The 12,697-nt window shown below is 38.9% G+C and overlaps 1 protein-coding gene across 2 annotated transcripts in view; it reads left to right on the top strand.

The window, feature by feature from the left end:
• PLD1 (phospholipase D1) overlaps positions 1-12,697 on the top strand; it is a 131,807-nt gene that overhangs the window by 48,087 nt on the left and 71,023 nt on the right. For both annotated transcript variants that reach the window (XM_087965319.1, XM_026666465.2), the window contains exons 3-6: positions 938-1,065; positions 2,008-2,153; positions 2,500-2,608; positions 6,017-6,082. In XM_087965319.1, the coding sequence (XP_087821445.1) occupies positions 938-1,065; positions 2,008-2,153; positions 2,500-2,608; positions 6,017-6,082 (449 nt within the window). The remainder of the gene's footprint in view (positions 1-937; positions 1,066-2,007; positions 2,154-2,499; positions 2,609-6,016; positions 6,083-12,697) is intronic.

The raw sequence follows: 12,697 nt of genomic DNA, 5'->3' as shown, positions 1-12,697 counted from the left end.
TTCAAATATCTACATCTATCTATGTGGATGGATGGATGGATGGATGGATGGATGGATGGATGGATGGATGGATGGATGGATGGATGGATGATAGATAGAGAGATACAGATACATTTGAACTCTCTACCAGTTGGATGGATGGATGGATGGATAGACAGACAGACAGACAGACAGACAGACAGACAGACAGGGATGATGGAGGGATGGAGGGATGGATGATAGAGAGATAGAGATACATTTGAACTCTAACTGTTCTGAAGAGAGGTGCCACCAAAATCTGATAGAATACCACGAGCGACATCAACTGTGTTTTATTCAACAAAGTATCGTTAGGCAAACTACTGTATAAGTTACTATCCAATCTAATTCAGAGTATGAGCTGTCTTGTTTCTCCATGTCATATAATATATCTGGGTGTATGCATAATTTTGTATTTATTTATTTTGTCATGTTTATGTAGTGTACATTAGAGGTGGAGACCCTTTGAAAGCTGTACGCAACAAAATTTCATTTTAATGTATACTGATTAGTGTACAGTCAAAATGACAATAAAGTTTGTCTAAGAATAATGTTTTTAGTAGAAGTACCCAGATTCAATCCCTCATATATCCATTCATACAATTAATTAATTAAAGTTTTTGTTGTGAAACTTGTATTATTATTTTTTCTTCTTTTAAACATTTCATTACAATTCACCCTCTTGACATCAGGTTTCCTTTCTAAAGGGGAAGTGACTAATACAAAATAATCATGAGTTTTTATTTCTTTGAAGGGAGCTGCTCACTCCCACCCGCATTGGAGCACTTGGCTGAAGGAATCCACATTGTGCTACTGTTCTATCTCGATCTGTCATTTAACTGCTTTTGCTGTAACCTGTTAAAGGCGCGCTTTAAAACCCATGTAAAGAACTGATACCTGGCCATCTCATTATTTGCAGTGGGCATCCCATTCTCAGCCATTTATAACACTAAAGGATTTAAAGAGCCTCATGTGCAGCTCTACCTAACCGGGTGTCCCATCCGAGTACGGGTTCTAGAAGTGGAGCGTTTTACGTCAACAACCAAGGTCAGACCTAGCTCTCTCTGAACTTTCGATCATACATTCATGTTTGGCAACGCTGCAGGAGGCCTGGTGGGTTCGGTTATTTAAAAAAAGAAAAGGAACACTTAACTTTTTTTTTTTTTTTTAAAAAAAGCATTGGATATCAGGTTTAAATGCTTTTTAATCTGATCCATAGCAATGGCTGGTCAGGAAGGTTTCTGTACACCAATTTTTCGAAGTTGGTGATTTGCATTGCAATTTTCACCGCTGGATCTTAACCTTTAATTGAGATGATAAATTTTCCCCAAATGTGATAGAAGGAGAAAGGAAAGGAGGAAGATGATGATGATGATTATTATGATTATTATTATTAATTAAATTTATATGCCACTATCCAATTCAGTGGAGAAGCCAAATTCACTTAACAACTGTGTCACTAACTTAATTGTGGCAAGAAAGGTCATAAAATGCAGCAAAACTCACTTAACTGTCTTGCTTAGCCATAGAAATTTTGGGCTCAGTTGTGGTTGTAAGTTAAAAACTACTTGTATGCCAACTGGGCTAGGCGAGGCCAGCTTGATGCCAATCCCTGGATGTGGCTGACTGGGTGGGCGTGGTTGACTGGGTGGGCGTAGCCAGTTTGACACCACTTCCCAAACTGCTGGCATGTTTCCTCTTTGCATTGGGTAGACTAGGCCAAAACCACACTGGCCCAATGGTTCCTCTTCACATTGGGTAGACCGGGCCGAAACCACGCAGGCCAGCCCCATACATTTTCCAGGACAGACCTGCGGGCTGGATTCAACCACATTGCGGGCCTTGTGTTTGACACCCCTGCTCTAACCCTACTGAAAGGTCCCTAATGGACTCTTTACATAGACGGCTGCTCTTGTTATAGCTATTACAAGAAGGAAACGACGAAATAATCTTATTTTGAGTCTTCAATGTCTGATTTCCTTTTTGAAGGTGCCAAGTCCACGTGTTTACACCATTGAGCTGACCCATGCGGAGTTTACATGGAAAGTGAAAAGGAAGTTCAAGCATTTTCAGGAGCTGCATAGAGAACTCCTTCGATACAAAGCTTTTATCCGAATTCCCATCCCAACCCGGAGGTGATTGCATGCCATCTTTCTAAACGGGGATTCGTTTGGAGCGTAGAGTGAAAAAAAAAGCACTCACAGCTACCCAATTTTCATCCGGTAGTATGCTATGTATGATTTGTTGAGAGCTCAGCACGTTGTGTTGGCTATGTGATTTTTCTCTCAGACAATATTGTTCAGCTTTGTATCAGCTTTACCACTACCGTAGTCTTAGTATATCTGTACCACCAATTGCAAAGAAGTTTCATGCCGCAAGTGTTTTCTTTTAACAGTGAAGAATTTTCTACTGGCAAATTTATCTCCCATCTCTGGGACACATTCCAATGCATGAAACCAAATCAATGTTGTATATTTTTAGACACACTGTGCGGAGACAGACTGTCAAAAGGGGAGAAGCAAGACAAATGCCGAGTCTTCCACGCACCTCTGAAAACATGGTCAGAGAAGATCATCTCTCCAGTAGAAGAGTAAGATCCTTCATCTGAAAAATAACTTTTAAGTTATTTTTTTAATGTTAACTTTAGACCTTGGCTACATATCAAATTGTAGTTCCCATAAATAAGCTTATACATACATTTCATGCATGCCATGTATATGTTCTGATTTCATTGCTCCTTTACCTATGTAATTGATAAAGCCAGAGAGCTGCGCGCCGGAAACTGGAAGTGCAGCTCCCCAGAGCGCATTCACGTGCCGGCTAGTTGGTCTTTGTGTGCGCATACATGCTAGAAACTGAAAGACTAGGTGGCCAGCGTGCATGTGTGTGCCGGGAAGCTAAGCTTCCAGTTTCTGGCATGCGTGCATGTGTTAGGGAGCTGCTCTTCTGGTTTCCAGCATGCATGCACACACGCACTCCTGTTTCAGCACTTGGAGCCGAAAAGGTTAGCCACCGTTGTCCTAAGTGTATCATTCTAGTGCATAATGGAGACATTTTGCCTCTTGGATGCTCCAATAAGGAGTGTATAGAGTTCAATCATCTCCCCTAACTTATCTAATATCAGGCTTTAGTTCTATTTTTGATTGGGCTTCCCCAGAAGGAGGCAGTCTGCAACTTTGGTGGTCCTTCTGGACTCATGGCTTACCAGTTGAAGCTATTGCTAGGCTGGTGGCCATCTTCATCACAAGACTTAGTCCCTAAAGAGATTTATGATGGCCTTCAGGAAGATATGGAACACTATTATAATGGGGAAGGGAAGAATAAAATGGGGAAGGGAAGAATAAAGGAAAACTTGGAGAAGCAGTGATGCAGTCCAGAGATTGAAGGACAAATTTCAAGGTTCTGTTATTCCATTTTTTCCAATAAAGTAGCATTCCTGCAATCCTTGAATTGCTTGTTTTTTTACCTCCCCTAACTTAAAAGCCTTGTAAATCCCATTGTAGATGGGATTGGCTTTGAAGCATTTTGGCATTGCATTAGTTGTTGGTTTATTTCCAAACAACGATCAAGTTCCTGATTAAAATATATAAAGCCTATATGGATTACCGCCAAGAGTACATTTTCAATTTCACCTGAGATGTGGAACAGAAGATACAACAAAGAGCGGCCTCTGAAATACAAGCAGTGCCCTCAGTTTTGATGACCATGGGCCTGCATTCGGAGATTGAGCAAGTTTGACTAGGTATCTGGACAAAGGGACGCAGTGGCTCAGTGGCTAAGACCTTGAGCTTGTCGATCAGAAAGGTTGGCAGTTTGGTGGTTCGAATCCCTAGTGCCGCATAACGGAGTGAGCTCCCGTTACTTGTCCCAGCTTCTGCCAACCTAGCAGTTTGAAAGCATGTAAAAATGCAAGTTGAAAAATAAGGACCACTTTGGTGGGAAGGGAACAGCCTTCCGTGCACCTTCGGCATTTAGTCATGCCAGCCACATGACCACAGAGACGTCTTCGGACAGTGCTGGCTCATCGATTTTGTAACGGAGATGAGCTCTGCCCCCTAGAGCCGGAAACAACTAGCATGTACCACCAGGTCACTGGTAGTAAATGATTATTACAGGTAGTCCTTAGCTTATGATCACAGTTGGGACAAGAATTTCCATTCTTAAGCAAAGATTTGTTGAATGAGTTGCAACCAATTTCACAACCTTTTATGCCATGTTTAAGTGAATCACTCAGTTAAGTAAATCACTTGGTCGTTAAGCAAATCTGGCTTTTCCCACTAACTTTATTCGTCAGAAGCTCACTGGAAAGGTCACAGATGGCAATCAACTGCGAGTACCAGTTGTAAGTCACTTTTTCAGTGCTGTTGTAACTTCGAACCATTGCCAAATGAATGGCTGTAAGTTGAGGAATATCTAATTATCGGATTTAGGATAATTGCATACATTCTATTTATTTTCTTTTTATTCTTTGGATAATGTGATTATATTTGATGGCTTTTGTAAACTGGTACATTCAAACACTTGATGTAGAACTGGCTGTCTTAAATAGCTACTTAACAAACAACAGTGTTTCCACAACTTCCTATCTTCTTACTAGAGATGTCTGTGGTAGGTGAGGTCTCAAAAAAAGTCAAGATGGCAGTCATGATTCATAGGATCAAAGCTTTGTCCCTCTTTTAATATACATGCAATTCCTATTAAAAGGAATGGAGCTTTTGATCAGAGGATTACGATATTTACTTTTTTGACTTCTTTTCTGTAAACGCTCCCAATTATTATCTTGTTTAGCAGCGAGAGAAATGGACCACAATCATTGTATGTAAAATCCATGTTGATGTACAGTAGTAAAGAAGGATTATGTTGACATTCAAATCCAAGTCCAATTTTAAGCATGCTGTTTGTTCTTAGTCCTGTCATGGAGATTTTAGGCTTTGTTTTGTTTTGGTTCCCCCCCCCCTTAGTTTGTCAAGTTTTTTCTCTGTTTACCAGAAAGAAAGATTATCTTGAATTTAAAAGACTCTCCCAGAAAGGAGTTGTAGGCAGGAAAAAAGAAAAAAAACTTATCTTTTTTTTACCCTATTCTCAATGAATCTAAATTCATCCTCTTGTCTTCAAAGTTAATTACTTGTGAAAAAATATCAGTCTTCCTTTCATGTAAATCTCCAGCTATTTCAGATTGCTTTTTATCGTGAGGCATTTCTCAGATTTACCTGCAAAGTAAAATCAATTACCCCTTTGTTAATTATCTCATCTTTTCATTATAGTTTTCTTCATAAATCATTCTCCTGCTTAATCTTCTTCATATCCTATTTCCTCTGCCTCCCTCTCTACTTGCTGTCTTTCTATCACCCGTGCAACATTTCAATTTTGCCATTCTCTCCAAAAGAGATCTTGTTGTTTTAGTCTGGTTCTTCATAACAACTGAGATTGGCTGTTTGCTTGCAGTCATTTCATTACCTGACTAGGTAACATCATCAGTGCTACTGAATGTGGGATTTGTTCCCCATTTATATACAGTGACTTGCCCTGCTAATGTTGGTGGGGTTATGGTTTTCTCCTTGGAAGTTCCTTGATTAGGGTATTGTTTTCTGCTTCATTATTTTTCTGGTGCTAAACCCTGCTCCTCTGTGTTCTGGTTGCCAGAAAGGATGTATTCTGGTCTTTTTGTTTCCTTCTTAGCTTTTGAATGGTATGTAAATGCAGTTTACCTCTATATGGCTGTTGATGGCTTATTTGTCTATCAAGTTTCAAGAATTGCCTAGCATTTGTGAATTTAGCTTAATGTGGGATGCTTAGTTTCTCAATTGAAATTATGGTTAAGTCTGTCCATATCTTGTGAGATTAAGAAGTTTTCATCATGCCTTCTGAATGGTAGTTGATATTCATGGATGTGCTTTGCATGTCTTCTGTCTGCCTATTTTAATAATGGCTGTTGCAATCCTTACACTGGTATGTTAGTGTTTCTTTTGTACATTGTATCTCTGTGTTTCCTTTGCAGAAACAACTGGAAGATTATCTCACAAATCTCTTAAAAATGCCCCTGTACAAGAATTATCATGGAACTGTAAGTGACCTTAAGATGATGTTTACTTTTGTCTGCTCAGTTAAAGTTATTCTATCATTATTATATGATGGTTTGATAAAGAAAGATCAAATTAGTGATGTGAGTTATAATTGACAGCTTGACTTAAATATATATAAATGGTAACTTTAAGAGGTTTTTCAAAAGTGTTTGTGCTCCAGATCATAAATATTTGGAGAGGTTCGGTTAGGTGAAAGAAGACATTTTGATTTTGTATCTAGACAAGATAAACCTAGCTGCTGTAATTACAACTTTTTGAGCAAATCATGGTCAAAGAACAGTGCTAATTCAGACAATCTGAACTTTATATGTAATGTTCTTTGTGATATCAAGGTGTTATTGGCTGAATCTTGTATTACAAAGTATTACTGTAATAGAGCAATTAGCTTTAGGGTTTGTTTGCAATTTGAAGACATACAGTCTCATTCATTGACTTGGTATGTCATATGATCCCCCAAAATATAACATTAAGTCATAATATGGGTATGTAGTGGAGGGAACATATCACTTACACGTTTACCAAAGTTTAAGATTCAATAAATTTGTGAGAACCCAAAAGCAACTACGTGTAGTCCACATTTAGTGATGGTCTTGTTTTGCAACCATTCATACAGTGATGAAAAAAATAACTTTGCAACTAATATTTGTATTTATAAACTTCACAGGTCTGTAAAAAAAGGAAAGCTGAAGTAAGATCATAAACACTAAACATTTCACTAAACAACTGAGTTATGGCCCCAATGAGGACTGAAAAGATTACTACTCTTTTCTATACTATAACCAAAAACCTAACTAATTTGGCAGATCAAATTTCATCAGGTTCAAGGTTGACTCAGCCTTCCATCCTTCAAGGTGGGTAAAATGAGGACCCAGATTGTTGGGAGCAATATGCTGACTCTGTAAGCCGCTTAGAGAGGGCTGTAAAAAGCACTGTCAAGTGGTATATAAGTCTAAGTGCTATTGCTATTGCTATCTACGTTAGGGGTCACCAACTTTTCAGACCTCAGGGACCACTAAATTCATAATTTTAAATCCCGCAGACAACTAATATGAATTTTTTAAAAAGATAAATAGTATTTAGTGCAATATAAAAATGCAAATAATTTTTCTGCGGATCACCAAAATTTTCTCGCGGACCACCAGTGGTCCATGGACCACTGGTTATGGCCACTGATCTATGTGGTGAGAGCTGTGGTGGCGCAGTGGTTAAAATGCAGTACTGCAGGTTAATTCTACCGACTGCTAGCAGTTCAATCCTGACAGGCTCAAAGCTGACTCATCTTCCATCCTTCCGGGGTTGATAAAATGAGGGTCTAGATTGCCGGGGACAATATGCTGACTCTGTAAACCGCTTAGAGTGGGCTGTAAAGCCCTATGAAGCAGTATATAAATCTAAGTGCTATTGCTATTTCTACTTCACTAATCACATGCAAATTGGTGAATCTGAATTAACAAAAATTTAATATGCTATACAGCTCAGCCACAAATCTCCCTTTCAGTTTCTTTACCTGTTTTATAACATTGCATAAAAGATATTTCTTCTCGAAAGAGTGAAATATGTATTAGATGAATCCACAAAGAACAATGCTGTCAGCAACACTTGAACTAATGTATAGAGGTTATGTATATCTACTTCTAGCTGTTGGATGTAACAATAGAGAACTGTTTTGTGACGTGTATCATCCCTGAACTTGTCTAGTTTCTATTTACTTGAAACAGAAGCAAACCCTTGAGATAACTCAGCAGGGGCCCCCTTTATGTTTTTGAAAATGTGATTATAATTTCTCACCTGCTTGTGTAGGCTTTAACTGGTGTACATGTGTAATAACATAATTGCCTTCTGTTCATAAATGCAATATCATGCCAACTTGGCACTTGGAAATATTGAGTCACTTGAGAAGGTTTGAGTACATAGTGCTGCTGTGTAAAATTTCACTCCAGACACATTTTCACCTCTTTCAGTGTTCTCCTAAGACGTGTGTCCACTTCCTCTGTGGAATTTTACTGCTTCTTCAACAAGTAATTTCTGGTAGCAGGGAATAATTCAAATCCATTGAAGAATTATTTCCAGGGCAGAGTTTTGGATTCAGAAGGACAGTTATTTATGTACAGCAAGAAATATATAGAGGTGCCCGCACACATATCCCAGCATAGTATTTTCTTGTTTTGTACATCCTGAAGAATAGAGTTACTTCTTGTATTAGGGAGTACCTTTGATTACGTTATGGTCTTCCAATATTATTGGGTATATTTATTTTTATTTATTTATTTGATTTGTCAGTCGCTTACAAGATAATAGGTATAAGTATAAACATGAGTAAGAATACAGGAAATAGATACGAATAAATGAGAACGATAGGACAGGGACGGTAGGCACGATGGTGCACTTATGCACACCCCTTACAGACCTCTTAGGAATGGGGTGAGGTCAATAGTGAATAGTTTGAGGTTAAAGGAGTGAGGGGTTAGAGGATGTAACAACAGAGTCTGGTAGTGCATTCCAGGCATTGACCATTCTGTTGCTGAAGTTGTACTTTCTGCAATCAAGTTTGGAGCGGTTTACATTGAGTTGTTAGTGATAGTTTTGTAATTGCTGTATTTTTAAAAAATTGCATTGCATCTCTGTAAAGGTGTATATGAGCATTGTAAAGAAAGAGATGAACAACTTGTGTCTTGCATGCGGTACTTCACATGGGGCTCCTATGCAGCCCAAGTAGTCAATGGGATTAAAAATGTTGACCCAGTTTTTCTGTTATTTGCATGGAGGGGGGGAGATATTAAAGCCTGAAATTAGTGCCTTAAACCTTTCCCTGTCCTCCAAGGGCAATTCACTCCATTAGCAAAGGATTAAAGCTAAAGTGGGTACCTTAAGTCAGAGCACAAAGGTAAAATATGACCTTCAGCTCAAGAATGTTATGTATCTCTGTGTTACCCTGCTAGAATGTTGTCATAATCATAATTGCTTTTGTTTCTGGCTTAAAAGAACCTGCATTTTGTGTTTACATTGAGTTTACATTGGGTTTGTATCTGTTGTGTGCTCTTGTATTGTTGCAGTTGAAGCTGAAGTTTACACTGAAGTTTGTATCTGTTGTGTGCTCTTGTATTGTTGCGGTTGAAGCTGAAGTAGTCATTGACTGGTAGGACATTGAAGCAGATAATTTGGTCTACTACACTTAAGTCCAACTGTAGGCGGCATAGTTTAAGGTTGTCCAAGCCCAAAATTAAGACTAGTGATACAGGGTATTCAGTTGAGAGCAGAGGAATGTAGTACTCTTCCCGTGAAATACTTCTGGACTCGCTCAATTGTATTAATGTCCAATATACAGTACGGATTCCAGACTGATGAGCTGTACTCAAGTATTGGTCTAGCAAAAGTTTTGTATGTTCTAGTTAGCAATTCAATATTTCCAGAGGAGAAGCTGAGTCTGTTGCAATATTGAATGCCGGATTACAAGCCAGGATCCATCCTAAATTCCTTTTCTACTTACCTTTTATATCATTCTCTTGGATGCTTTGATTATAGTCATTGTTTATGCTAAAGATCTGTTGGCCTTTTGTAATTCTCGGTGATTGATGATGGATGGTCAACTATTATGAAGTGTGGTTTGTAAGGCTTTCTCTTGGGAGCCTTTTTCATCAATGATGATCAGCTGATTCTGCATCCATTTGTTGACTATATAGCAAGGTGACTAATTCTTATTTTAAACCAGTAACTACTTATTGATTTGGTACTGTGAACTGTTTACCTTAGGTGGTAGCTTTGTAATTGCTGTATTTTTTTAAATGCATCTCTGTAAAGGTGTATATGAGCATTGTAAAGAAAGAGACAAACAACTTGTGTCCTGCATGTGGTACTTTACATGGGATTCCTATGTAGCCCAAGTGAGTCAGTGGGATTAAAAATGTTGACCCAGTTTTTCTGTTATTTGCATGTGGGGGGAGAGATATTACAGCCTCAAATTAGTGCCTCAAATCTTACCCTGTCCACCAAGGGCAATTCACTCCATTAGAATAGGATTAAGGCCAAAGTGGGTACCTTAAGTCAGAGCACAAAGGTAAAACATGACGTCCAGCTCAAGAATGTTATATATCTCTGTGTTACCCTGATCATCAGTATAATGTTAAGCTAGAATGTTGTCATAAATCATAATTGCCTTTGCTTCTGGCTTAAAAGAACCTGAATTTTATGTTTTAAGGGTAGCACAAGATCCTTTGGGATTTGTCTCCACCAAACAACTGTTACCAATTCACATGCAATTCTCCCTTTCTCTTAGAGTGATTTTCCCTAGATGTTTATCTTGGTGGAACAATATATATTGACACTGAAATCTTCACAGGCCTTACTTTATAACTCATTTCATTAGAAAACCTGAATGAGATCTTGAGTATTCCCCGGGATAGCTGAAGGAATCTATAATTTCTGATTAGGCATAGAAGATGTTACTTTGCTGCCCTTTATAGGATTCTGCAGCTTTTAAGATCAAGGCATCCTTCATTACTTTTTTTCTGTTAATGATTACTCCGCAAACATGAAGAGACAGCAGAACTCCTGCGTGCTCACATTCACCAAATTCAGACAGTGGTTTAATTCTTTTTTGTCGGTTGGTTGGTTTAAATGATGGGTAGACATTACCCATATGAGTACATTTGCACCGATCAAATCTTTTTTCTGAATGAAAGTGAATACACGTGTCCCAGGATAATGCTGGAGGATCCAACCTGGGTCCAGAGATTTTATCTTCCAAGCTTTTAGACTAATGCCGGAGCCCATCTTCAGGGAACGTCTCTCTAGGAGAGTGTGGGCTGTTGTGTGTGTTGTGTTTATATGGTGCCAGTTGTTATGCGGCTTTTTAGATGTTGATTGGGGTGTGTTGATGGCTGGCTTTTAAGTCATTAGCTGTCTGTTTGCTTGTGCTGCCCCTTCCAAGTACTTAGAAGGTGAAGGCTGGGCAGCACAAGCAAAAAAACAAGCAACAACTTAAAAGCCAGCCATCAACACACCCCAATCAGCATCTAAAAAGCCACATACAATAATAGGCACTATAAACACCCCACACATTCTGTTAGAGAGAAGCTTCCTGAAAATCAGTGGTGGTATGCTACCAGTTCGGCCCGGTTCTACTGAACCAGTAGCAAAAATTGCTACCATTTGGGCAGAACAGGTAGTTAAAAAAAGCCTCCGACGATCAGCTTAGAGGAGAAAGAAGAGAAAAACCCAGGATCGGCCCTCCCACCTGCCCCTGCGCTTTTCTTTATCCTCTCAGTTGATTGGTGCTGCAGGCCTCAGCTGGTGTGTGGAAAGCTGCATGTGTGCATTAGGGGCATGCACGTTAGATCACCGAACCAGTAGTGGAACAGATAGGATCCCACTGCTGCTAAAGGTGGGCTCTAGCATGAGTCTGAAAGCGCAGAAGACAAAACCTCTGATCCCGGTGACTGACTCAGATTGGATCCTTGCAACAATTTTTTTTCCACTTAATACGTTGACAAGTCTAGCCCTAGGTAGCTAGTTCGTTTTAGGACATTATCTTACCTAGACACGACCATATTTAACAATGTTCCATTAACATAGCCAATATGTTTTGGGGTTTTTTTGTCCCTAAATCATGTATGATAGTACAATATGTGACTATAGCTAGTATGCCTTATTCAATAAATAATTATAAAAACCAAAACATGGCTAACATAATGTGTAAACATGGGTGTGGTTCGTTGGAGAAGCCATAGTGCCTTTTTTCACATTTAACATTAAAGCCATGTAGCCTGGCTTGGATTACTGGGATGGTTTTAAGTTCATCAGAGTAACCCCAAACCAATTAGTTCATTAGCTCATTATATATTAAAATACGTGAATCAGGGTTTCGTTCAAATATGGTTTGTGATTCTAGCAATAATGTGTATTTTTCACCAATTATGGAAATGGCAATAACACCTGTAAGTGTGTTGTCCCTGACAGATGCTTCCTGTGACCTCAACAGCAACAAAAGTTTTCCATCATTTGACAAATGCAAACATTCCAGAGTATATCAGTACAAAGCTATAATGCTACCATCCACAGGCAATACAAATACCCAATGAGCAGGAATTTTTTATCACTATGGAGGTATTCATGCTCTCTAAGCTTTGTTGTTTTCTTGCAGAAGTTTTGTTGCTGAGTTAGGCAACACCCTCAGAGAACTGGTGTTGTTATCTAGGCAGGTAATAAAATATCTGCAATTAAACAACTCATTTCAGAGATCACCAAGAACTTTACAGTTAAACACTGAGGTAAATTCTCTTCTATTTTTGTGTAGGAAATTTGGTCATCCAGTTCCCAATGAGGTATAATGGTTGAGTGTGAACTTGGGTTTTCTCTGTCTTCAGTTTAACCACTAAAACACAATGGTCCTTTGCAGAAGAATCTTCAAAGATTCTTCTTCTCTGGGAGAAATAATCAGAGTCTAAATATTGGAAAAGCTTCTGGATCAGCCTTGGAATATCTGCCATAATGCAGAGTCTGTGTTGCCATAACATGCCTACTGGTGGCTTTCTCAACCCAGCTCTCTGGTTTTCTACATAATGACTTGGACTATAAACTCCATTCAAAGATTGGGTTTA

Source organism: Notechis scutatus, chromosome 4 (genome assembly GCF_049901735.1).
Source record: "Notechis scutatus isolate UNSWTSFEM ecotype Mainland chromosome 4, rNotScu1.2, whole genome shotgun sequence".
Lineage (NCBI taxonomy): Eukaryota > Metazoa > Chordata > Lepidosauria > Squamata > Elapidae > Notechis > Notechis scutatus.
This window is presented reverse-complemented; position numbering and strand designations above follow the sequence as displayed.